The sequence below is a fragment of the Eptesicus fuscus genome, chromosome 8 (genome assembly GCF_027574615.1).
Source record: "Eptesicus fuscus isolate TK198812 chromosome 8, DD_ASM_mEF_20220401, whole genome shotgun sequence".
In the NCBI taxonomy this organism is placed as follows: Eukaryota; Metazoa; Chordata; class Mammalia; order Chiroptera; family Vespertilionidae; genus Eptesicus; species Eptesicus fuscus.
Window position 1 is genome coordinate 103,185,849 of NC_072480.1, and position 26,741 is coordinate 103,212,589.

The window sequence follows — 26,741 nt, forward strand, 5'->3', positions numbered from 1 at the left end:
TCAGTACTTGAATCCCTGGCGTGATGGCTACAGAAGTGGCATTTCCCTTATTTTCAAGTGAACGGTGAAGCAACACAGTCGATGTGCTAACAATGAACTGATCAGGACTCCATGTCCTGGTCCACAGGGATCAATGCCAAGACCAGACCCCCTTCTTCTGAGCATTAGAAGCGTATGAGTAACATACAGCCTACAGTAACATATTACATGCTTTTCAGCCTGTCCTTTTCCAAACCAGCACCCCCCGAACAGCACACATTTCATCAATGCGGCGGCATCGCCAGGAACACGTGCGGGTGCAGCTGGACATCAACCAGGTTCCTTGTGGATACCAACGCTGCCTTCCTCCCCTCCTCCCCAGAAAGGACGCTGGGCCTTAGGTCAAAAAGATCTGGTCAGGGATTAGGTCCACTCTGCCACGGGACGATGTGTAACAGAAGGGGAAAGACCCCGGGACCGGACGTTGGTGGAACCATTGTTCTTTCCCAGAATGCAATGGTTCCGCATCAAAGTCAGTTCACACAAAAGCTGTATGTTTTTATGACCTCGGCACATTGTTCATTAACTAGAGGCCCGGTGCACGAATTTGTGCATGGGTGGGGTCTGGCTGGCCGGCCTCACCCCCGATCAGGGTGGGGGGACAATGGGGGGGCAGGGCTGGCCAGGGGGAGGGGCCACAGGTGGTTGGCCGGCTGGCCCCCCAACTGGTCGAACTCCCGGTCAAACTCCCAGTCGAGGGGATAATTTGCATGTTAGCCCTTTATTAGATAGGATTGATTTTCTCTTTTCTCAGGAAGTGGAACCGCGGCCCGGGATTCACCCGCAGCAGGAAGCCCTCGCTGTCTGCGGCTCGTGCTCACCCCCTCCGCGCACACCCTGGGGAACGTGGAAGAAACACAGGACTTGACATCCTCCTGAAACACACCCGTCCTGCTTGTGGGAATCACTTCCGGGATCAGAGATGATTCCTGGGACTTTTTTTTTTTTTTTTTTTCCCAGAATCAGAAGCAGCGTGATGGCTTTGGTAGTCCTCCGAGCAAGCGTTGGGGAATTTGAAGTTAAGAACCAATATTTAACTTTATTGAGTGAACGGAAAAGGGACCGCTTGATTCTCAGGGAGAACACAGGATCTTACATCCGATTACTCGCGCTGACCTCGCTTTTGTCCGAAAGATCGTCAGGGTAGAAACACTCATGCGCCTTCACCGCCGACACCACCAACTTTGAGGTTGTGATGAAACTGTCCCTGCAGCTTCATGTTCCGAGTCCCTCCTCTCGCCCCGGGAGGTCCCAGCCTCTCTCTCAGGTTGGAAAGTGGTGATGTGTGTGCCTTTTTGCTCGACTCGGTGAAAAGGTGTTGATGTGACCCGGCTGGCGTGGCCTGGTGGTTGGGCGCCGACCTATGAGCCAGGAGGTCAGGGTTCGATTCCTGGTCAGGGCACATGCCCAGGTTGCAGGCTCGATCCCCAGTAGGGGGCGTGCAGGAGGCAGCCGGTCCATGATTCTCTCTCCTCATTGATGTTTCTCTCTCTCTCCCTCTCCCTTTCTCACTGAAATCAATTAAAAACATATTTAAAAAATAAAAAGGTGTTGATGTGGTCAGACGAGCAGGAAGAAGTGTCAGAGAGGGTGCCGCCAGAGCCTCCGGGAATGGCAGTGCGTCTCCTCCCCCATCCTCCCCATTTCCCTGGTGGGGAGACTGAGGCATACGGCTGCAGTGGGCGAGTCTGCGTCTGTTTAACACACGTCACCGAGGTCGCTGGAGGCCACTGTGCACAGGACCCAAATCACCAGGGTGGGAGCGATTCCGTCCACCGACGGCCCCGACCAAGGCCCTGGCTGTGGCCTCTCGCCGCCCTTCCTGTGTCCACGGAAGGACCCGGGGGCCGGCCGCTCCGTCTCCGCGGGCGCAGTGACACCAGGCAGGACCACAGAGACCAGAGTCTTGGGGGTCAGGGCTGTTGGGGGGCGGGGTAGGCAGAGTTTTAAAAAAGGCTGCGGAGCGTTCGTGGCTGTGAAGCGTGTGAGGTGAGGCTGTTGATGCGGTGGGTTGGGTCTCAGTGTCCTCCCAGCGTGCGGACCCTCCCTGAAGCCTCAATAAAATAGATGGATGGTAAAAAAAAAGCGACAGAAAGACAAATAATAACGTTGTGGAGAGGGTTAAGAGCTGTGATGAACGGGACGGCGAGCAGGGGGAGGAAGGGCGGAGAAGTGTGGCGGCGGACTGTGCCGCCCTCCTGGCCATCGGGGCACACCCAGGGCCGGCTCACGTGGACAAGGCCTTTGCTGGGCGGATGGGGATTCCGACCCGGCCTTCCGACGGGACGTGGAGCTGCTGCTTTAGAAACCTTCCTTTTGTCGGTTTGCTGAGTGGCTAACAAACTACTCACCACAACCCAGATCCATCCATCGAAACAGAACACTTCCTCTGAAATGGCTGCACGGCGTTGGGTGGGTTCCTGATACCTGTGCCCCTGCAGCCTGGAGCGGGCTCTGGCCTGCCCCACCGTGACTCCCGTGTCTCACGCGTGAGCCGTGTCCCTCCCAGCCTGCCTGGGGCTCCCTCCCTGTGACTGTTCTCTCCCCATTAAGGGGTGGGGTGCATTTCTCCAAACCCTGTCTTGCTTATGAGACAATGACGTCTGCTTTGGCAAAGCGCACGTGAGCAAGTGCGATGCAAGCGGAAGGTTGAGAAGCCTGGCATCTCCTGCCGCTGAGGACCTTCCATCATGACCAGCTGATGGCGGAACGGCAACTGGGGTGAAGAGGACCCCGCCTTCCCAACCATCCCGCCGAGGCCCATACACCTGAGCAAGGCCACCCAGACCACCTGGCTGAGCGTGCACAGACCAGAACTGCCCAGACCACCCACCACGTCCTGAGCGCATAAATAATTGTTTTAAGCAACTAAGCTTTGGGGGCCAGCCTGTTACACAGCAAACGCTAACTGATGCACTTTCTGTTTTTCTTTGTTATACGTGGTCACCACACATGGTCAAAGGAACAGCAACATCAGCACGTGAGCCCTCGGACCATGCGCCCCTCAGCACGCTCTCTCCTGTAGCTCAGCAGCCTCCCGATCACCCCCAGGGGTCATGATGGCGAGAGCGGCCGGCACACCTCTCTCCCCAAGTCGCCGGAGCAGAACCGGACACGCACCTGATGGTCCTCCCGGGGTCGGCCTCGATGACCCAGGTGCAGTGCAGGTTGTTGTCGTAGGGAGCCGGGTAGCCGGGGGACAGCAGGCGCCCCGAGGTGGCCGCGTGGATCTGCCCGCCGCACTCCGCTGCAAGACACAGACGTGGGAGGGTCACGCAGGGGTCACGGGTTTGTTTAGCTACAAAGAAACAGCCCATCACGTCTGTTTCATACATAACACATCACAAGCCGCGCCCTGTCTATCGTTTCTTCCTGTTCCTGTTCCCAAGCATCGCCCTGAAGGAAAGACGTTTTCTTCCATGAAATTACAGTGGAGAGCATAAAACCACGAAACACGCGTGCTGTAATTCTAATAATTCTCTGCATTTGTCTCAATAAAATGGAACTAGAACATCTGTCTTTCCCACCTAAAAACCTACACACAGCCCGGCCGGCGTGGCTCCGTGGTTGAGCATCGACCTATGGAGCAGGAGGTCAGGGTTCCATTTCCGCCCAGGGCACATGCCCGGGTTGCAGGCACGATCCCCAGTGGGGGGCATGAAGGAGGCAGCCGATCATGGCTTCTCTCTCATCACTGATGCTTCTATCTCTCGCTCCCTCTCTTACCCTCTGAAATCAATAAAACTATATTAAAAAAAACAACCTACACAAACGTCAGGAACATAAAACGCGGCGGTGCGGACAGCCGTGGGAGAGCCACGGCTCCGGTCGGCCCCCTGCCGGGAGCGGCCCACTCACCCACGCAGGACGGCAGGGGCTGGTCCCACACTCTGCGGTCCCCGCTCAGGCAGGTCAGCGTGCTGCTGCCGTGCATGGTGTAGCCGGGGTTGCAGCTGAACACGACGGCGGTGTCTGCGAAGTGGCCGTCGTCCCGGACCCGGTAGCCATAGCTGGGCACCCCGGGGTCCTCGCACTTCACCAGGTCAAAGCCTGTGGGGGGAGGGGAGAGTGAGCAGGGCCAGGTGGGACGCAGCTGGGGGGAGGGCCATCGAGAGAGGCTGGGGCCTCCCTCCCCCTGAAAGGTTCCCGCAGGATCAGCGAGGGGACCCGGTGGGTGCTCTTCCCGTCACAACCTGTGACACCCTGTCACCCAGCTGGCTGCCTCAGGGTAGCCCAGAGCCCTGCAGCGAACCACAACCACTGCGGGGTCAAGCTCGGCCCACGCCCGCGCAGCCGCCTGGAGACGCCTCCTGAGCCTCCGTCCCCTGGAGCCCACGGTTGGTGTGTGGGTGTCGCATCCTCACGGCATCCTGGGCGTGTGGCTCACCCCCAGCCTGAAGCTCCCCTCCCTGCAGGCAGGAGGCAGCAGGGCCTCTGCCACGCGTCCCCAGGTGAGAAACAGCAAGTACAGTCACGTGGTATGTGTCACTGGCTCTTAATTAATTCCTAACCTATATAATAAAAGCTTAGGTGACGTCATGCCCTCATGTAGTGTTGTCACAAGATGGCCGCCACAAGATGGCCATGTGCACAGTGGAGGCAGGGCCCAGCGGCCGCTCCGAGCGGTGAGGCCTGGGGGTCCCGCGGCTCTGTGCGATGCGGAATAGGCTGGTCCTGGCAGAGGAGGCAGGTCGCGGCAGGGGAGGGCAGTTGGGGGCGATCAGGCCAGCAGGGGAGCAGTTAGGCATCAATCAGGCCATCAAGGGAGCAGTTAGGGGGCGATCAGGCTTGCAAGCAGAAGCAGTTAGGGGCAATCGGGCAGGCAGGCAGGCAGGCAAGCGGTTAGGAGCCAGCAGTCCTGGATTGTGAGAGGGATGTCCAAGGGGTCCCAGATTGAAGAGGGTGCAGGCTGGGTTGAGGGACCCCCCCACCCCCGTGCATGAATTTCATGCACCGGGCCTCTAGTTTGTTAATGAGTGCCTTCGACTCACAGCTACAAGCCAGCTTCGAAGGCTATTCAGGTGTCATTAAAACACAAGCTTCACCGCATGCCTACCCATTCTGAAGGAGAAATCCACAACCTGGCTTTCAAAATCATGAAAGTAAATGCGTGTCCCCGACTGTAATACCTGCTGGTCCATAAAACGTGGGAAGGCTTTAAAAATAGCATGTGGTCAGAATCCGGAGTGCAGGGGGTTCCGGAAGGGGTCCAGCAGGGATTTCACAGACCCGGACTGAAGGCGGCACGGTTCCTGTTCCTCCTGAACTGGTTTCCAAAGAGGAAACCCACCGGTGTCCCCGTCCCCGGAGAACGGGTAACTCGTGCTCACATGACGAGACGGCCATTCCCGGGGGATTTCCCACCCAATGGTTACTATTATTGTAGTTGTTGTTGTTATTACTGTTATATGAAAGTCAATATGGAGAGATCCAAGGACACAAAGCAGTGCTGCTTTGGTCCCGGGAAGACGGGCCGGAGGTAGGTGACCCGACAGCAGACACTCCGCAGCTTCGCGGCCAGAAGCCTGAGCAACAGTCGCTTCCGACGAGAAGCAGAGCCGCCTTCCCCGCCTTCCCCGCTTTCTGCTGGCTTGTTTACCGATATTTCCCGTTAGAACCGCTCTGTCCCTTTAGGTCTTTTCTGTCTAAAATCCCAGGTCCTTCCTTCTACACTCCACGCGGTGAAGGGCCCCGTCCGCGCGAGCCACTCTCAGCATCTCTCTGGAAGGCTGTGCGGTGAAGGGCCAGGTCAGGGACTGCTCCCCGAAGGGCCCACGTCACAGGGACCTCAGTCCGCACCGAGGCGCACGGCTCCCTCCCGGCGGCTCCCGGGGAGGCGGCCCTTCCGAACGCCGCCCTTCGCTTCTGGGACGTGTGACCCTGGTTCCCGGACGTCTCACTGACCAGGATGGACAACGCACCGGGTCCCAGTGAACCACCCGCAGCTCAGGGAGCGTCCCACACCGGCCCTCCAGCTGTGGCCGCATTCACGCCAGAGCACGTGGCCATGGCCGTGGCGTCCACCCGGCTGAAGCTACCCTGACCATCCCTGAACCCCAACCTCAAACTCTCCCCTGGCGGCCTTTTCCGGCCCCATCCGCTCGCCATTTGCAGGAGGAAGCAGGTCTCTGCTGGCCGCGTGGGCACACACCCCCTCAGGCGTCCCCACCGCGTCCCAGTCCCTGCTCACCACCTCCTCACTCCCCGACCATCTCACCCCGGGCCCGGAACAAAGCGCGTTCTATCTGTCCTTGCTATTCCCCCTCTGGCGCTCGTTCTCGCGGCCATTACATCTGAATGGGACCACGCGATGGCCGCTGAGCGCATTCGAACCCCGGCCCTGGCTGCCACATCGGCCACCTGACACCAAAGGCCAAGTGACGCCGGCACCCGGTGCCTGGAAATACAGCCTTCCTCTCCCCCGCAGGCACGCCCGCCTCCACCCGTCCCCAATCAAAGCCCTCGCTCCAGGGTCTCCGACCCCCCCAGCCCTCACTCCGCCTGTCACAGGAGTCCAACGTCAGGGATCGCGACATCATCCCAAGAAAAATCCACGCCCCTTCGGACAACAGCTCCAAGATGCTGCGCGTTTCCCAATTTCATGGCTCTCGGGGCCGAGTGTGTCCACAGCAGCCACTTCTCCTGGACGAACGTTCGCTCTGGGCACCGCCGACCCAGCAGCGGGCGGGACGGAGGCGGCCGCGCGGCTCCCCTCACGCGGCATGAGGGTGTGTGGTATCGAAGACGAGGGCTCAGCCGGGCCTTTGCTGTTGAATGGAGTCCGTCATCACCACAGAGCCTTGCGAAGCGCCAGCCGAGTGCGCCGTGGCTTCATGTTTTTCACCCCCGTCTGCCCGCTCCTGTTGGAATAACAGACGCGTCCTCTTCCGAGCAGCGCGTTCCGAAAAGTTCACTCAGGAACCAGCCCACCGAGGCTCCCCCCGATGGCGCTGTGGAGGCCCAGCAGCCTGCGCACGTCCTGGGGCAAGATCCGTGGGGAGAGAATCGTAGCTGCAAATCCATCCGGGAGCTCTCACGCCCTCTTCTTTCCAAAGCAGCGCTGAGAGTCCGCCCAGGTGCGGGGAAGGCGGGAGTGCAAAGGCCACGGCCTCTGACCCTTTCTGACGATGCAGGCCAACCCGAGACCCCCATCTCCTGTGCGTGACCCTTTGTAGGATCAGGGACCTACGACTCTGACTAACACGGTAATTACTGCTTTTCATTTTCCCCACGGAAAGCGGCATGTGCTCGCTCTCCCCATCAAAGGTCGGTGTGTGCAGCCTTCGGTGACACCATTGCCAGCCTCTGACCGGCCTCACAGCCGGACCCTCTGCTTCCCGCCGGAGCCTGTGAGTGAGCCACCCGTGTCTCCCGTTTCCGGCCCACGGAGTTCTCGAAGGCTGGCCAGCCGCACAGCGTCAGTTCTGCAAACTGAAAACAGAGAGCGTGCGCACCCCCCGGCACACTGTCACATGACCGAGGACATATTACACACTGAACAGCAATCACTGACACACCAAACCTACGCGGACCCTTCCTAGACCAGCCTCAGGTGGCGACTCTGTGGGTGTGAGACTGTGATGGGGGGGAGACGAAGGCCCTGAGGGGGCGGATCTCACTCTCCAGAGCAGGAAGCCGGCCTGGGGGCGCTGGGCCTGTTAAAAACACCATGAAAGCTGATCCGTTAGCCTCGGGGTGCTCCCTGTCAGGAAGGCGGGAGATGACCAACATCCCAGGAGGAGTCCGAGACCCGGGCCGCGCCAGCTCTCCCTCCGTGTGCTTCTGGGCGGGCGTCAGCCAGCTCGGCACCGCCATGCACTTCCCTCCCGAACCGCATCAGGCCACGGCCCTCCCAGGGGAAGCCACGGGCTGTCTGTCCTGCTGTCTGGGCAGCCTCACCGGGGGTCGGAGGTCCCGGCTCGGCACAGCGGGTCCCGAACAGGTATCCGCCCGCCGCCCGCCTTGGAAACTCATCAGGTTGGGCCCCAAGGACCTTCCTAGGGATGTTTTACAATAATTCAGTATTCAGTCTGATGTTTACCCCAACGTGTGCCCACAGCACACCACTTTCTAACGCAGACAAGGAACCGCGTGGGGGCCGGGCGGGACTGTTTCTCCTCGGTGGCCTCCTCCCCCTCCTCCCCCTCCTCCACCGTCCCTCTGGGGTTCCCATAAACTCAGCGTTCCTCCAGGGACCCCGCCGGCCTCCCCAGCACCTGGGTCGCCTGCACGCCCCTCGTGCGGGATTCCCACCGCAGGCCCCGCGGAAGGAAGCTGCCCGCAGCGGGACTCATGGGCTCTTTTCTCGCGGAAGCAGAGAGAATGCAGCTCCCAGGCTCCTCCCAGGAAGGTGAGCTGGTAAAATGCGCGCTGGGCCTTCATATAGGGATGGAGCCCGTTTCCAAGGGCGCAGCTCGCAGCACAGGCCGCGGCCCTCCCGCCGCTGACGGCCTGGCCCTCTCCGGAGAACCCGCCACGCCTCCGGAGCGCACACCTTTCCTTCTCACGTCCTTGTCGGCACCGGTCGGAAGCCGTTAGAAATGAGCTACTGGCTCTTTCTTCTTCGCAGCTGAGAGCACGCACCGTGCTGCACTTGGTAAGAACCCGCAGGGGAGTTGTCTGCAGGGCAACCCCCAAACTAAACTGACTCCGACTGGGAGCCAGGAAGGGTGGAGGGGGACACCTCACTGCTGGGCTCAGGCCTCCTTGCAGGAGCAGAGGGGGGGGAGTCCAGGTGAGGAAAAGGCAGCTGCATCTGGTTTCCTGCCTAGAGATGCTAATGACCTTGGGGCTGGTTCCCAGCTCCTTCCCTTCCCGGGGCTGCACCTGGGGCCACAGGAGGAGCAGGGCACTTCCCAGGATGCTGCTCTTCGGAGGAACAAAACGAACGCCTGGGGGTGGCCTCGCGCAGGCGGCTCCTTCTGGACTCCGGGTCCTACTTTTCCCTCGTCTGCAGAACGGCTGGCAGTAACTTTAGACACTGGAACCACCCAGTGAAGGAAACCCATACTCCGATGCTCCAGGAGATCACACACACACACACACACACACACACACACACACACACGGACGTCTGAGAGTGTGACGCACGCATCTTCCTTCACCCACGCGGCCGGGTCTCCTTTACACAGCGAAGCCCGCCCGCCCGCCAACCAGGACCGGCGGGAAGGCTTTGAAAGCCTTTGTTATTGGCAAAACCAGTTTCCAGACCTTGCACTTGAGAACTGCCGCGTGCTTTCCACAGAATTCCCCAAATCCTGTTATTTAAAAAGAGAAGGGAACACACAGCCACGTACTTTAACCTCACTCATCCTCAGGGTCCCGGGGACACCCCGTCCGGCACAGGCCCTCATCACACACACTGAACAGGCGACTTGTGAGGAGGGGTCACAGCTCACTTCCCGGGGGATCGGCTCACAGTGGATCCGAGGGTCAAGCCAGCTCCTCGTCCACCTGCCGTCACTGTCATGTCAGCGGTACCTCAGCGAAGCTGGGGAAACCATGGCACAGCAGATGGCTCCTGACCGGGGGTGGGGGGCACCCCAATACAATCAGCATCCCCTCGCCCTGCACAGGACCTCAGCCGACTCCGGGCAGCGCCCGCTCTCCTCCAGTCCTGATGCCGGATCCATCCCAGCCGGCTCCCAGCCTCCCGCCCGGGCCTCGGCAGGAACGGGTTTCGCGGCGCCTGCGCATTTGCTGTCTGCGGTCTCTGGCTCCTCGGAAGCCGGGAGGGGCCCGGCTCAGTGCTCATCCCGAGAACAAGTCCACACCCAGCCTCCTCTGGCCCACCTTGGGCTTCCCGGCCGCTGCCATCCTGTCCGCCTGCCCACAGAGCCCCGGCAGCGGCGGCCCGGCGGGCTCCAGCTCCCTCGTCCAGAGACTGCGCCGTAGGTCAGCAGATTCCCAGCGGAGCGCAGTTGGTAACACCTGCAGCCCCTGGCCCAGGAGGCAGGGCCTCTCCCCTTAGACCTCGAACCAGAAGGCACAGCCGCTGCCCGCTGAGCGCCTGTCCTGACGCTGAGGAGGCGGGTCACACAATAGGCTGCATCTTATTGGTCACGTTGTGTCATAAGGTTGCGTCTGATTGGTTAACTCTTGGTACCAGAAATCCTGATATACAAGTGTAGGCACCTGATTTTTTTTTTTAATTGATTTCAGGGAGGAAGGGAGAGGGAGAGGTAGAAACATCCATGATGAGAGAGAATCATGGGTCAGCTGCCTCCTTCACGCTCCCCATTGGGGATCAAGCCTGAAACCCGGGCCTGTGCCCTGACCGGGAATCAAACCAGTGACCTCTGCTTCATAGGTCTGTGCTCAACCACTGAGCCACCCCGGCCGGGCCAGGCTCCTGATTTTTAACAAAGCCACTTTGGAGCAAAAAGGGTAGGTCATTATTATTATTTGGTAAATCAATCAACATTATCCCTATTTCCTTTGCCAGATCAGCAAAAAAAAGTAAAGCCTTTGTCAGTGTCCACAGAATTTCAGTGACTAGTTTGTGGACTCCAGGAGATGAAAAGGGTTGGAAAATGCCGCTGTAGTTGGTCTAGTCGGCTGTCCATCAGGCCACTTCACCCACCTCCCCCTTGCTGACCGAGGGACCCGGGCTACAATGAGAGGCGGAGGATGGCCGATGGGGGATGGCGGATGGCGGATGGCGGGCCACGCGGGAGCAATGGCAACAGCCACGCACACGCCTTTCTGTAGAGACGCGGGGTTCTCTCCAGGCTCTGGAACAGACCCTTCCGGGCGGGGCAGGAGGCGTTTAGGGAGGGGGAGAATGGGCACCGGCCAGCTGTGAGAGACGTGGCCGGGGCAGAGAGAGGGGACCCCGGAAGTCCCCGTCTCCCCGTCTCCCAAGGAAACTCCCTCGTGTGTGTGCGATGATGCGGACCCAGCTGGGCGGCCTCCCGGAGTGAAGGCAAGAAGGGCTGTAGGGCCCAGTGGCCTGTGTCCCGCAGATCGCGGCCCTCAGCCTCCTCTGGGCCGGGAGACAGCCTCCCCCCCGGCCCCCCAACTTCCCGTCTATACCCTCACGCGCTTCGCCCCAATCGTCTCTTCCTTCAGCCTGTGGAGCCGGCCCTCCCTGTACCCCACGTCTGAACTGAAACAGAAAACTCAACAATGCGGCTGGCAGCCAGGGGGTGGGGGTCCCCCAGGGAAGGCCTGCAGCAGTGGCGGGGGGGGGGGGTTCTGGGTGTCTCTGGTTACTCCAGCATCGGGGTCTCTCATCGTCTGGAAAATGCTGTTGCCATCACTATAAACACACATGTGTGTCACATGTGACCTATATGTCACGCGTGATACCTGCATTCACATCTCACGGTACAGGGTCTCAGACCAGCATCGGAAAGCTCTGGTCAGTCCTCTGGGAAGAAGGAACAAGCCCGGTAAAGAGGAAGCGGATTAAGGGTCAAATGTAAGACCACATGGAGCGTCGAACTCCACGAAAGGGGAGCCACGGGAGGGTCACTGGATGGGCCCCCCCCACCGGCCCTCCTCCTGTCACGGGGACGTGTCAGCCACGTGCCCGCTGAGCGAGGTTTCGCCAGGGCCCGGGGCCGTCCCCGCCCCGTCTCTGTGAACAGGAACGTGTGCCTTCCGCTTCCACGCACGCCTCCCGCGCAGCACCCGGGTGGGTCTCACTCTGTGGCCGATTCCTCCAGACCGCGTCCGGGAGCCGGACCGGCTGCTCTCGCTCAGGCAGCGGCCTGTGGGCTGTGAGGGGGGCTGTTCACCATTCACATAGCACAGGGGGTCCGGTCCACAGAGCCCGCTTCCTGCCCACACCTCCCCGCGGCCTGCTTTCGGAGAGTGACTGTTCCGGGAATGTTCTTGTGAAATACCAAAAAAAGTCAACCAACTTTTAAATAAATCCTGAATTCAATACAGGATTGGTTCCCAGAATCCTTTTCTCTCTGTGCAAATATTTGCTGAAATGCTTAGGAAACAGCCGTGCATCGTCAGCAGGAGTTCCCCTGCTGTTCGCAGCGTCTCCAGTCGCCGGGAGGAAGGGGGGAGCTCATGTTCCCGGAGGGGAGCCTGGTCCTGGGCCCCCCGGCAGCTCCCAGAACACGATGCCGCAAGCATCGCGGCTGGAACAACCGGCCCCACCTACACCTTTTATATCGGGGATCAGGCATCCCTTCGAGGATCCAAACGCACACATCGTCCCCACCCCACACCGAAAGGCGTCCTGCGTGATGCGTCCCATCCACGTCACTGCGGACTCAGCAGGCAACCCGCTGTTCTAAGAACAGGCTGGCCCGGCACGGAGAGCAGGGCCGGTAAAGGACACCACCTCTCCGCCGTCTGCTGCCCCGCCCTGCTGCTCAGAACCCAGCGGCGCGTCCCTGCTGCTCAGAACCCAGCGGCGCGTCCCTGCTGCTCAGAACCCAGCGGCGCGTCCCTGCTGCTCAGAACCCAGCGGCGCTTAAGGAACGCCACGGCTATATTGCACCGTCCCCCGAGGCGGCCGTGGCTCCCAGCCCTCGGCCACCAGGTTCGCTGATACCCGGCAGTGTGCGTGCGGCTCATCGGAGAGGGGTCCCCTGCGGCGTCTGAGACACCGCATCGCGGTCCTGGCTCCGAAGGGGACCTGGAGGTGGCCCGGGCCCAGCCACGCCCCGTTCAGAAGGTTCAGTAAACCTCCTACCCACGTGGGCACACGGCTTCTGCCTCGTGAACACGAGTTAAAGGAGCCACTTGCCAAGGCCCAGAACTGCCGAGCAGCGAGGTGGAACGTTCTGGAGGCTTCTGGGTTATTCCAGCACCTGGGATCGCTCAGCCCTCGGGAAAACCCTGTCGCCATCACCGTGAATAAAGAGAGACGTCAAATGCACCATGAGCAGTATGCGGGAGTCCTCGGACTGTGAAAGGGATGGACGGGTGCTATCTGTGACCGTTCCGGAAAAGTGAGGATGCTGAGTAAACTACCATTTCCTCTGTGGGCATTGTCTGATCCGCGCCTGTGGGCAGGTTAATTCTGGATCGGAAGCATTTCGGTAGGAATGTCTCTAAGGAATGCAATTGGCTAGCAGGAGGCAGTTCCCGCGTCTTTGGGAAGGAGCTGGAGGTGCCTTCCCCCAGACCTCAGCTTTAATCATTTGCTCCAAACTTTTTACAGCCATTCTCGGCCCAGCATCTTTGGGGCGATGGTTTCACTTGGGTTTCCGAGCACATTGGGGAGGCCTGGGGTTTCCCAAACTCAATCACTCTGTGTTTAAAGCTAAGAATGTAATGGGAAGTTAATCGTACTTTGATTGTGGAGCCATCAGCACCGCCGACTGTCTAACTCCCGCCGGTCCCCGCCGGGCGGCGCGTCCAGCTCCGGGACAATCGCAGGTGCTGGGTGCGCCCGGAGCGCCGGTCTTTGTTTTGTTTGATTGTTTGTTAGTTCGTATTAATCCTCACCCACCGGGGCGTCTGCTTTTGTAGGCGAGGCAAACGGGGACCCGGGCGGAAAGGAGAATTACTCTCGTCACATTGACTGGGCTAGGAGCTCAGGAGCAATTACCACCGGTATTTCTTCCTCCCGCCTTCAGAGAGTGTGTGCTGCTGTGTGAAACGTGACCAAGTGCCGGCCTGCCTGTGTGGCTCAGGGGCTGAGCATCGACCTATGACCCAGGAGGTCACGGTTTGATTCCTGGTCAGGGCCCAGGCCCGGGTGGTGGGCTCGATCCCCAGTGTGGGACGTGTAGGAGGCAGCCGGTCCATGATTCTCTCATCAGTGACATTCTCTCTCTCTCTCTCTCCCTTCCTCTCTGAAGTCCATAAAATATAGATATTTTTAAAATTACCAAGTGCCCATAAATAGATCCACAGACTCAAGGTTTCTCCACATCACGCAGAGAAATGGGAGGGCGCCCAAGGTGGGAGCCGTGCTGGGAGCGTGGAGACACGCGGGCCCACAGGGGCTGACCGTGGCCGTGGGAGCCAGTCCGTGGACGGAGCAGGAGAGACCGGCAGAGAAGCCGCAGCCCTGCGGCCCATCCTGCCGGCTGGGGCAGCGGGCCTCTCGGCTGCTCGTCGCGCAGAAGGGGGGCCGCGGTTCTGGGGACAGCACAGCGCCTCCTCCACAGCCCCCGCTGTGAGCGCAGTCGGCGTGGATTTGTCCGGTGACCTCGTGCACACCGTGAGAATACAGGAACGGCACCGTGACGGACGGCTCCAGCCGCAAAGAGTGGGGGGAGACAGGAGGCAGCGAGGAGGCGGGAGGGGGTGGGCGGGAAACAGACGCTCAGGTGCGCGTTTCCTGGGAGCTGCGTGGGGAGGCCCCCGCTGGCCACGGATCCCAGAAGAGCGCACGCACAGAGGGGAGGCCAGGCCCAGGCCCCCGCCCCGCGGACCAGGCCGGTCAGCTCCCTGAGGCAGCAGGAGGGCAAGGACCCCGGGTGCGCGGCCGTGAACTCTGTTCCCTAAGGAGCTTTCCGCGTCCTCCCCAAGCATCACGCCTCGAGGGCACGAAGGCTCGGGTCAGAGCGAGGAAGTGGCTTCAGCTCCTTCAAGGGAGAAAGCGAGCGAAGCAGCAATGAGCAGTCACGTGGCCTGCACTGGAGGGACCACGGGGCGGGCACTTGGTCTGCGATCAGAGCCGTGGCTTTGACAGGGACGCGTGTGGCCCGTGGCACTCCGTGCAGCGGCGCTCTGCTACGGGAAGGCCGTCAGCTGGCTCACACGCCAAGGGCTACTTCAGCTTCACACAATGGACACCACATGCTTCCCTTCCCTGAGCCTCCTCAACGGCCATTTCCATGGAAGTGAGCGGCCTCTCAGGACGTCGGCCGCTTTAATTACATTTCTGCCCGGGGTTAACCGACACTTCCACTGCCATCCCCCGCCCAAGCGGGCTGGCGTCGCTTAATTTCCCTGGCGTCGCCTGACAGGTGCTGGGGCTAGGGTGACCGCTCTCTCTCCGGGCCTCACGCTTATCTGCCCAATAAAGACATCAGTCCCGATGGCCACGGCCATCCACTCAGGCTCAACATCCAAGGGTTTAATTTCCGGTGCTGCGGCCTTTGGGGCCAAAAGGATTTTGAAACAGCACGTCGCTGGGCACCTGTGCGTCCCGAGGAGATAGGAGGGGGGTTCCCGGGTACTCACTGCTGTAGCTCAGCTGGAAGCCGGGGGCCGTGTCCGCGCCGTCGCTGTCGAACTCCAGCCGCAGGTGGTTGGAGGTGCTGTTCAGGGTCAGGCCCAGCAGCTCGCGCCGCGTGAAGGTCCCCAGGGGCCGGGAGGCGCCGTCTCGCCCGTCGAACACCTGGCGGGGTCACGCGAGAGCCTGTCACTGCCCGTGGTTCCCGCTGCGCAGTTATTTGTGCTGCGCGTGAGCCGCCCACAGACACGCCCAGGGCCCGGGCCCCGGGCCAGCACCTCCTGAGCTCGGCACAGAAACGCAGCCCACGTGGACTCGGGAGGGGGAATCGCTTCTGCCTGGAGCTCCTGACCTGAGCGCGTAGCGGCCAATGGGGTCAAGGCCCCGGCCAGGGACCCCTCTATCCGTGCAAGCGGGTGACAGACGGGGGTGCGGGGGCACTGACTGTCCCTTGCAGCTGGTTTTGCACATTCTCTCAGCCTCACAGCTTAACAGTGGGACCCACAGCATTGGGGTGGGGCGTGTCAGCACGAGCCCCATGTGCCTGTCAGAACAAAAACCCCAGCCCGGACGGCGTTTCTGGTTGAGCGTCAACCTATGAACCAGGAGGTGACAGTTCAATTCCTGGTCAGGGCACAGGCCCGGGTTTTGGGCTTGATCCTCAGTAGGGGGTGTGCAGGAGGCAGCCGATCCATGGTTCTCTCTCATCACTGATGTTTCTATCTCTCTCCCTCTCTCTCCCTCTCTCTCTGAAATCAATAATAAATAAGAAAGGAATGAGCTGAAACCGGTGTGGCTCAGTGGATAGAGCGTCGGCCTGCGGACTCAAGGGTCCCAGGTTCGATTCCGGTCAAGGGCATGTACCTTGGTTGTGGGCACATCCCCAGTGGGAGGTGTGCAGGAGGCAGCTGATCGATGTTTCTCTCTCATCGATGTTTCTAACTCTCTATCCCTCTCTCTTCCTCTCTGTAAAAAAATCAATAAAATATATTAAAAAAAAAAAAATAAGAAAGGAATGAAACCCCCAGACTTTGGCAAAGGGAACGAGAAGAGAGGTGTGCCCATCTTGTCAAGGCTCAGCTGTGTGACCTGGACAAGTGGCCACGTCTCCGTGGATCGCGGGGCCGTGGACGGGACGAGGTCCGGCCTTGGTCTGTGCTGCTCACGGCCTGTCTGATGCCCGAGGCTCGCTCTGCAGTGCGTGCTCCCTGGGCCCCCGCCCCCAGGAGGCCCCGCTCCCTGCGCGGTCCCAGGAGAGGGGGGAGCTCTCAGGAGCCTCAGAGGTCATGGGGCATCTCCTCTTGGAGGTGGGATGTTCTAGGTCAAGGCAAGACCTGGGGCGCCTGGGACCCGGTTCCCCTGCCTGTGCCCTGGAGTCCCCCGGGGTGTGGGGGTGCTGGGCACAGACCCCGCCGGCACTTCCCGAGCCCGACACTCGCCATCACAGGACACACGGAGCCCGGCTGCGGGGCCCCGGCTCATCCCACGGGCCTGCTTCCTTGAGTCTGTCCAGTCCCCTTGTGGCTCCTCCACGTGAGCCGGCCCCGTGGCCCCGTGACAGTGGCTGCGACGTGTCCACAGTCACATCACGGTCATCGCAGCTCTGCATGCCGGGACCGCGTGCACACAGAGTGGCCACGGGCTGGTTGGGGCCCCGGAGCTGTAACAGTGGCCGTGGGAGCCGGGCACAGGGCTGGAAACACGCCCTACATTACACCACTGACCGCCATGCAGCTGACGGCGGGCAGCGGTGCGTGTTTTACACGTTTGGAAGCTAGAAGTGGTCAATGATCTGCCCAAGACACACGCTAATGCAGCCGGATCCGGACCGCAGACCCGCTGTTTCCAAGTGCGCGTTCCCTCCTTTAAGGGGCACTTCCTGCCGCTTCCCAGGGGAGAAACAGCTGGAGGACGAGTGTCACAGGAACATACTAACACATGTGCACACATGCACCCGGTCGCCTGTGGCGGGAGGGAGCCCGCAGCCGGGGGCGGCGGCCGTGGCGGGAGGAGCCTTACCCGGAGCGTGTCCCCGGCCTGCAGCTCGAAGGTCCGCGCCCACAGGCGGACGCCCTTGCCCGCCGCCGTCTCGATGCTGTAGATGCACTCGTGGTGGTTGTCGTAGCTGGACGGGAAGTTCGGCGACAGCAGCGTCCCTTCGTTGCCGGTGACCCTCGCCCCACACTCAGCTACAACGGAAAGGGAAGGAGGATTGGACACGGAGCGACTGGTGCGCACAGCTGCCATGACAGCGGGCAGCCCTGCCTCCCCCCGTGTGCCTGTTGTTGATACTTCGTGGCCACACATCCGTGACCTCCCGTGTTTCCCCAGCTGCACGGGAAGGCACCACGTTCAAGATGTTCTTTCTTTTTTAAAAATATTTTTACTGATTTCAGAGAGGGAGAGAGCGATAGAAACATCCATGAGGAGAGAGAATCATGGATCGGCTGCCTCCTCATGCCCCCTCCTGGGGATGGAGCCCACAACCCTGGGCCTGTGCCCTTAACTGGGAATCGAACCGTGACCTCCTGGCTCCTAGGTCAATGCTCAACCACTGAGCCATGCTGGCCGGGCAGGGTTTTCTTATTTTTCTTAATAGGATGCCTCCGGCCCATGGGAGCAGCATGCCACCCCACAGAGAGTTCTGGAACAATCCACGAGTCCCAGCACCTGCTGCACCGCTGGGGGTCATATCTCCTCTCCTCACCTCGCTCTGGCCTCACGAGATGGCCGGTTCCCTGTCCCAACACGACTGTCAGGGCACTGCCCTGCGTTTTCAGTTCACGGCATCGCCCGGACGCGTTTGTTTTACCAGGATTCCGGCCCCGCACGGGCCACCCCACGGCCCGCGCTGCCGCGGTGCGTCCGGGATGGAGGCAGTCCTCCTCCTCCTGACCAAGGGCCACCTCGCTCCTAGGCCCAAGTTCGCATAAAGCCACCGTGACTCTTCGGTCAGCCAAGTGAGCGCGGCCCTCGCTGCCTGAGGACCCGGCCGGGCGCCCGGGCCTCTCGGCACCTGCTCCTCACCGGCGCCAGCGAGGGCCTCGGTTAGAACTCCTTCGGCTCCCCAACGCCAGGGGCCCCAAGTGGCCCTGAAATAGTACAGCTGCTAACAGTGGGCGTGCGGGTGTCCATGTGCAGGCATGTGTGTGCTTGGACAGGCGTGTGGATGCTTAGACAGGCGTGTGGATGCTTAGACAGGCATGTGTGTGCTTGGATAGTCGTGTGTGTGCTTGGACAGGCATGTGGATGCTTGGACAGGCGTGTGGATGCTTAGACAGGCGTGTGTGTGCTTGGACAGGCATGTGTGTGCTTGGATAGTCGTGTGTGTGCTTGGACAGGCGTGTGCATGCTTGGACAGGCGTGTGTGTGCTTGGACAGGTGTGTGTGTGCTTGGACAGGCGTGTGTGTGCTTGGACAGGCGTGAGCATGCTTGGACAGGCGTGTGGATGCTTAGACAGGCATGTGTGTGCTTGGATAGTCGTGTGTGTGCTTGGACAGGCATGTGGATGTTTGGACAGGCGTGTGCGTGCTTGGACAGGCGTGTGTGTGCTTGGACAGGCGTGTGTGTGCTTGGACAGGCATGTGGATGCTTAGACAGGCGTGTGTGTGCTTGGACAGGCGTGTGTGTGCTTGGACAGGCGTGTGCATGCTTGGACAGGCGTGTGGATGCTTGGACAGGCATGTGCATGCTTCGATAGGCGTGTGCTCATGTATTTATGTATGTTGCGTGGGGTCTCCTGGAACCAGGGCACCTGCAGGATGGAAGTGACCGCCTTCCCGGGGCGGCAGCGAGGACGACGGGGCTGTGTGGAGAGTGTGGCTGGGGAAGACCCTTGAGAACCAGCAACAACAGGAAGTGGCACTTCCTGCCGCCTTCCCAGTGGGAGAAGCAACGGGAGAAACGGGAGAACGAGAGGCGGGGAAACAGCTCCCAGGCGCCCTGGGCCCGGGCGGATCTCAGCGCCATTTCTAACCCGCGATTTAAAGGCACACTGCAGCCTCAGGCCAAGTACAAGAGGCTGCGGGCAGAGAGGGCGGTGGGAACCCTGGTTTCAGGCGCCCCGTGTTCCAGTCTGGCTAACTGCGTGACCGTGGCCAAAGGTCTCAGCAGCTGTGGGGCTCAGTATTCCCGTCTGTATAATGGGACTCACGGTAGCGGTGCTGACTTCACAGAGGGTCTGGGGTAACGAGTTAAGACAGGGGAAGGAGCTCAGCGTGCCGTCTGCTCTGGAGTTAGGGCTGCTGATGTTAGCTGCTATTTCCACCCCAGGTACTCTCATCGTACACTGTAGGCAACAGTGTGAAAACCCAGACACAGAGCAGCGATGGAGAGATAATCCAGATGAAATGGAATCACGGCGAGTGGGGTATTATAATCGGCAGGCTGCTCCGTGCTGCGTCTGTGGAATGATGCTGTGGCTTCACTGAGGTGAGAGGTTCTTTGAGATTTAGACTATGTCGGTCGGTAATTCTGACCTGAGGGGGACGGGTCCCAGGATCCTGGGGGCTCGGGGGCAACTCTAAGGCGCTGTGCATCGCTTTCCTCGAGGCGATGTTCAATACGTGCCCCCAGTTCTCAAGTAAATATCACAGCCACAAAAAGGAAGGGCGCTATTTGGGGAGAAAGCCAGAGAGCTGACGTGAGCAGACATGTGCCTGGCAGGCGTGAGGGGGTCCCGTTCGAGGTCATTGCTGGATTGTTCGCGCAGCGGGTCCTGCCTCTGAGGGTCTGTGCTTCGTGAAAACGGGGAAGACAGCGTTCGCTCTGGAATCAGTGATGCCCCTCGGCAGCACAGCACCGGGGAGGCGCTCCGTCCCGGGAAGTCAGGCTAGTGTCCGGAGGGTTACGGGATCTTATTTTCACAACTTCCCCGCCGGCCTCGAGGCGTCCCTGGGGAGGTTGGCGTGTGCACTGCAGACGCCGTGAGCTCCGTGGTCTGGCCATCAGGGGACTCGTGGGGACTCCGCAGACCAATGTCTGGCGCTCGCTGTGCATCAGCGTGCTCTGCCCGTCGGTGGCAGGTGGTGAGGCCGCGCGTGCCCAGCAGCAGGTGCGGGCTCCTGTCCCGGCTGAGGAGCCGGCCCTTGGACGTGCAGGCGGAACGCTGCCATTCAGCCCTCCAGCCCGCCTCCTGCTGCCCCTCCCAGGGGCCCAGCCCACAGTCGCAGGGACGTGACGTCCGGGCCCCCCCTAACCCACCGTGCTGCCCAGCGCGTCTCCGAGCGCCTGCACACCTTCCCGTTGGCGTCTGGGAGCACCGCCCCGATTCTGAGAACAACCCGGACACGCGGACTCCCCCCCAGACTTCAGTGCCCACTTACAGGCCGGGCCAGTCCGCCGGCCAAACAGACACGGCGGGACTACAGCCTGGTACACACTGTCGCCATGGTGTGCCGGGAGAGACACCTGCCTTCCATCCACACAGCTGTCCACGGCTGTGCTACTACAGCCTGTCCGAGGTCCGTTCCTACAGCGTGTCGAAGGCTGTGTTACTACAGCGTGTCGAAGGCTGTGTTACTACAGCGTGTCAAAGGCTGTGTTACTACAGCGTGTCGAAGGCTGTGTTACCACAGCGTGTCGAAGGCTGTGTTCCTACAGCGTGTCGAAGGCTGTGTTACCACAGCGTGTCGAAGGCTGTGTTCCTACAGCGTGTCGAAGGCTGTGTTACTACAGCGTGTCGAAGGCTGTGTTCCTACAGCGTGTCAAAGGCTGTGTTACTACAGCGTGTCAGAGCTTGTGTTACTATAGCGTGTCAACAGTCATGTTACTATAGCATGTCAAGGTCGTGTTCCCACAGTATGGTTTCCAGCGTTACTTTACCTGGTTTCCCTTTATAAATATGATTGACGCAGTGTCTCTCCCTCAGTCATGAATTGTGGGGCTGAAGGAGCTGACCTTCCAGCTGAGACGGCACAGCCAGAGGCTCGCCCCCTCGCAGGCAGCTAAGTGGCCGGGCCCACACCTGCCCCCGCCCCCGTCCTCGCCCCCCCCCCCTCGCCCTCGCCCTCCTCCCACCACGCAGGGCCCCGCGTCCCGACTGCACCAGGCCCGCCCCCTGGATGAATGAAATGAAAGCGTGTGACCACCTACCCACACACCTTGGCAGAGGCGCACTCCACACACGGCGGCCCCCGCCCAGGCAGGTCAGCGTGGTGGCACCCTCCAGGCGGTACCCCGGGAAGCAGGAGAAGGTCAGCGTGTCCCCGACCCCGAAGCGGAAGCCGATCCTGCGGCTGAAGGCGGGGACGCCGGGGTCCTCGCAGGGCTCCAGGTCGTACTCTGAGCAGGGAGAGAGCAGGCGTGGGAGTCGGGCAAACACTCAGACTCCGTTCAGAGGACACAGGCTGTGATTAAAGCGAACCAACGCATGCAGATGCCCTTCCAAACCTCCGTCCCTGGCGGGTGAGTCCTTTTCCTCACCCCGTGAATGCTCAGACAAGGGCTCCATGTGAGTATTTTTAAGGAGACTTATAACAAAACTAGAGGCCTGGTGCACGAAATTCATGCATGGGGAGGGGACGATCTCCAATCCGGGACCCCTCGGGGGATGTCCGACTGCTGGGGATGTCCCTCTCACAATCCTGGACTGCTGGCTCCTAATTGCTCACCTGCCTGCCAGCCTGATCACCCCCTAACTGCACCCCTGCCATCCTGATCACCCCTAACTGTCCCCCTGTCAGCCTGATCACCCCTAACTGCCCCCCTGCCAGCCTGATCACCCCTAACTGCCCCCCCTGCCAGCCTGACCACCTCTAACCACTCCCCCTATCAGCCTGATCACTCCTAACTGCCCCCCCTGCCAGCGTGATCACCCCTAACCGCCCCTGCCAGCCTGATCACCTCTAACTACCCCCCTGCCAGCCTGATCACCCCTAACTACCCCCCTGCCTGCCTGACCACCTCTAACCACTGCCCTTGCCAGCCTGATCACTCCTAACTTCCCCCCCCCCTGCCAGCCTGATCATCTCTAACTGTCCCCCCTGCCAGCCTGATCACCCCTAACCACCCCTGCCTGACAGCCTGATCTCCCTTTAGTGCCCCCCTGCCATCCTGGTTGCCCCCAACTGCCCCCCTCTGCCAGCCTGGTCACCCCTAACTGCCCCCCTGCCAGCCTGATCATCCCTAACTGCCTCCCGCCACTGGCCTGGTTGCCCCTCACTGTCCCCCTGCTGACCTGGTTGCCCCTCAAAGCCCCCCCCCCCCCCCGCTGCTGGTCTGGTCGTCCCCAACTGCCCCCCCTGCCATCCTGGTCGCCCCCAACTGCCCCCCTGACAGCCTGGTCGCCCCCAACTGTGCCCCCTGCTGGCCTGATCACCCCTCACTGCCCCCCCATGCTGGCCTGGTCGTCCCTCACTAACCCCGCTGCTGGCCTGGTCGCCCCACGGAGCCTGCTATTTGGTTGTTACTGTGAGTGCATTGTGACCAATTTGCATATTCCTCTATTATTAGTATAGATAAGACGGCCCTTTCAAAGCTGCCCCTTTAATGGCGTGACGTTATTTTACGATTTCTAGTTGCTGAGATCAGTTCCCCTCCTCTCAAAGTGTCGCCGAGTGACCGACATGTGGGCACAAACTCCTAGAGGCCACGCGGGCGGGAAGCTGTCTGTGCCGCCCCCTCTGCTCAGGCCTCGGGGCGTCCTCTCCGGCCTGTTGTCAGCCGTGGCCGGGGCTGTGGGGACCTAATGGACGAGTCTCTCCCGGCTGCTGGGAGCTTGGCAGCCTCTCAGGAGGAAAGTGCCGAGTTCAGGGTGAAAGGGACGATGCCTGGCATGTGGCTGCACTTGGGAACTAAGCCCCCAAAACGCAGGTCCTAGCAGCCGCGTGTGTGTGTGCCCGTCCCGAGCCACAGTGCCATGTCCGTCTCCTGCACAGCTGCACCCGACGCCACTCTCTGGCCCACTGCACCCGTGTGTCCGTCCGTGTTCAGTGTGGGGTGCGGGGTGCCTGTTTGCTTAGTGTCCTCCTGCCTGTTCCCCCAATCTTTCCTCCGGAACCGCGTCGCCTGCGGTGCTGGCCGTGGGAAGCGCGGCCTCCTCCCTCACGGGGGCAGAAGGCCGTGACCGCTCTCCACTTCCCTCCCGTTCCACCCGGGCGTCTGGTCCTCCCCACGCCAGCGCCGTCCCTCCGCCCGATGCTGTCGCCTCCCGGGGCTGTGCCAGCAGCGCCCTGTCCCCCGCTGAAGCTCGCGCCTGACGGGGAAAGAGCTTAGGAAAGGGTCAGGTCCTGTCGTCTGTCACCTCCTCCCTGGGGCCTCGCACAAGTTAACGTCGAGTCCCCCGTGGCCTCCTCACCTCTAGGGCTCCAAGCACAGGGGCCTCCCCCTCCACTTTCCCATACCCATGGCTGCTCCTCCTTCTGTGGGGACCCACACCCTGCCTGCCCCCACTTCCTTACAGTCAGCGTCAGCTCCTCAGAGACCGGCCCTCGCAGCCTGCTCATCGCATCTTTTCTCTGAGCCCCTGACCGCGCCCGAGGCCTGGGAAGGACCTCCCACTGGGCACAGGGGCTGCAATCAACCCCACATTCCTCTCGGTGGTGTGTGTTCACAATTTCTTCACCCCGAGGTGGGATGCGGGCACGGAACTCGCTGGAGGGCGGGACCTGAAATGACCGGGCACAGGGTCTTGAGGGCGCCTCCAGCGAGGCCAGTGTCCCCGGGAGGCGGGTGAAATGCCGGCCAGGAGTGCAAAGGCTTGTGGGAAAGACACTGACACCAACACTTCTCATGGAGATTTGCAGAGTGGACCCGGGGGTGCCTCTCGTTTCCAGGGGGTTCAGCCCCGCTTCCCACCAACTAATGAGTTATTTGTCGGCCACTTATCTCCAATCACACACACAACCACACACCACATCTCACACGCATGCACAAAACCACACCCCCAAATGCATGCACACAACCACACCCACACCCCACACGCATGCACACCCTCACACCCCACACCTAACACACACACACACACCCACACCCCACGCACATGCATACAACCACACCCCACACACATGCACACCCCCCCACATGCATGCAAACAACCACACCCTACGCACATGCACACAACCACACCACACACACACATGCACACAACCACATCCCACACACATGCACACAACCACACCCCACACGCATGCACACAACCACACACCCCACATACCCCCCACACACACACACAACCACAGACACACACCCACACACATGCACACACATGCCCTTGCGGACACACGGTACTATTATGTCTAGAAAGAGCGGGAGAGCCCAGCGGACCTGAGAAGGTGATGTTGAAGCCCTCGTAGGAGATGGAGAAGTCCGATATGAACCGCAGCTGGGCGGTGAAGTTGCCAAACAAGCCCGCCTTGATCGTGTGGGGCAGCACCGACCCCGTGAGCCGGGCCACGGGCTCCGAGAAGCTCCCGTCCTCCGTGACCAGCAGGTAGTCGTGCGAGCTCTCCAGGTGGAAGGTGTGGAACATCATCTGGACCCCTGGGAGCAAAGGCGGAGACACGTGAGCGACACGGAGAGGGGGATCCAGGAGAGACATGGAGCGGGGGGCCCAGGAGAGACATGGAGAGGGGGACCCAGGAGAGACACGGAGAGGGGGATCCAGGAGAGACACGGAGCGGGGGGCCCAGGAGAGACATGGAGCGGGGGGCCCAGGAGAGACATGGAGAGGGGGACCCAGGAGAGACACGGAGAGGGGGACCCAGGAGAGACACGGAGAGGGGGACCCAGGAGAGACACGGAGAGGAGGACCCAGGAGAAACACGGAGAGGGGGGCCCAGGAGAGACACGGAGAGGGGGGCCCAGGAGAGACACGGAGAGGGGGGCCCAGGAGAGACACGGAGAGGGGGGCCCAGGAGAGACACGGAGAGGGGGACCCAGGAGAGACACGGAGAGGAGGACCCAGGAGAGACACGGAGAGGGGGGCCCAGGAGAGACACGGAGAGGGGGACCCAGGAGAGACATGGAGAGGGGGACCCAGGAGAGACACGGAGAGGGGGGCCCAGGAGAGACACGGAGAGGGGGGCCCAGGAGAGATACGGAGAGGGGGGCCCAGGAGAGACACAAAGAGGGGGGCCCAGGAGAGACACGGAGAGGGGGGCCCAGGAGAGACACGGAGAGGGAGACACGTGAGAGACACGGAGAGGAGGACCCAGGAGAGACACGGGGAGGGAGACATGGAGAGGGAGAACGTTGCTGGAGATGCTTTCTTCTGGGCTGTGAGACATCGGTCTGGAATCCAAATTTAATCTTAAACTTTGAAGTTCATGCAGACAATGGATGGAAAGAGTGTGGCTTTAGAAATGAAAGAAGTGAAATAAACAGCAAAAATGAATAAATGTTTAAGTGTATGTAAGTGTAAAGGTAGATGGCATAGACATAGATATAATACCAGTGTAGGCAGGATGTAGACACAGATATAGATAAAGACGTAGAGATAGCTAGATATTGATATATAGCTATAGCAGACATAGATATAGAGTCAGATATGGAGTTAGATATATATAGTATCCTATCTAATAAAAGAGTAATATGCAAATTGACCATCGCTCCAACACACAAGATGGCTACCCCCATGTGGACACAAGATGGCCACGACAAGATGGCCAGCAGGGGAGGGAAGTTGGGAGGAACCAGGCCTGCAAGGGAGGGCAGTTGGGTGTGATCAAGCCTGCAGGGGAGGGCAGTTAGGGGTGACGAGGCTGGCAGAGGAGGGAAGTTGGGGGTGACCAGGCCTGCAGGGAAGGGCAGTTGGGGGAGACCAGGCCTGCAGGGGAGGGCAGTTAGGGGTGACCAGGCCTGCAGGGGAGGGCAGTTAGGGGCAATCAGGCTGGCAGGGGTGAAGTTAGGCATCAATCAGGCTGGCAAGGGAGTGGTTAGGGGGTGATCAGGCTGGCAGGCAGAAGTGGTTAGGAGCAATCAGGAAGGCAGGCAGGTGAGCAGTTGGGAGCCAGCAGTCCTGGATTGTGAGAGGGATGTCCAACTGCCTGTTTAGGCCTGATCCCTCTCCCAGATTGGAGAGGGTGCAGGCTGGGCTGAGGGACACACCCCCCCGTGCACGAATTTCATGCACCGGGCCTCTAGTGTATGTATAGATATAGATATAGGTATAGATATAGAAATAGATATAGAAATAGATATAGATATAGATATAGATATAGATATAGAAATAGAAATAGATATAGATATAGATACAGATATATAGTGAGGGATAGGGACAGAAGTACACGTGGTGGACTTGACCATGGCCTGCATGCAGAAATGGTCGCTGGGCCCGTAAGCAGAGCATTTGGAATGACGGACGAGGGAACCTCCCCATTTATGTTGGACAGATGGCCTTGAGGAAATCTTAGCTGGGATGCCCAGCACACACCACACACCTGGGAGAAGGAACAGTGCATGTACCTCACACACATGCTCCCCCAGCAACCGTGCCCACCGAGCATCGTTTCTGGATCCCCAGAGTGAAACCAGTGAAATGAGCTATGAACAGGTTCTTTTTTAAAAAAACACGTATCCGTGTGATGGCATTCGTCATGTGACTTCTTTTACTCTTAACTTTCTTCAAGGCCAGCCCTTTCCCAAGCCCGCGTGGGGGCGGGGGCG

The 26,741-nt window shown here is 60.3% G+C and overlaps 1 protein-coding gene across 1 annotated transcript in view; it reads right to left on the minus strand.

The window, feature by feature from the left end:
• CSMD1 (CUB and Sushi multiple domains 1) overlaps positions 1-26,741 on the minus strand; it is a 694,425-nt gene that overhangs the window by 138,238 nt on the left and 529,446 nt on the right. The window contains exons 20-25 of the mRNA XM_054719948.1: positions 24,402-24,617; positions 21,231-21,419; positions 17,156-17,325; positions 15,145-15,301; positions 3,898-4,089; positions 3,160-3,286 (exon numbers count right to left, since the gene is read on the minus strand). Coding sequence (XP_054575923.1) covers positions 3,160-3,286; positions 3,898-4,089; positions 15,145-15,301; positions 17,156-17,325; positions 21,231-21,419; positions 24,402-24,617 — 1,051 coding nt within the window. The remainder of the gene's footprint in view (positions 1-3,159; positions 3,287-3,897; positions 4,090-15,144; positions 15,302-17,155; positions 17,326-21,230; positions 21,420-24,401; positions 24,618-26,741) is intronic.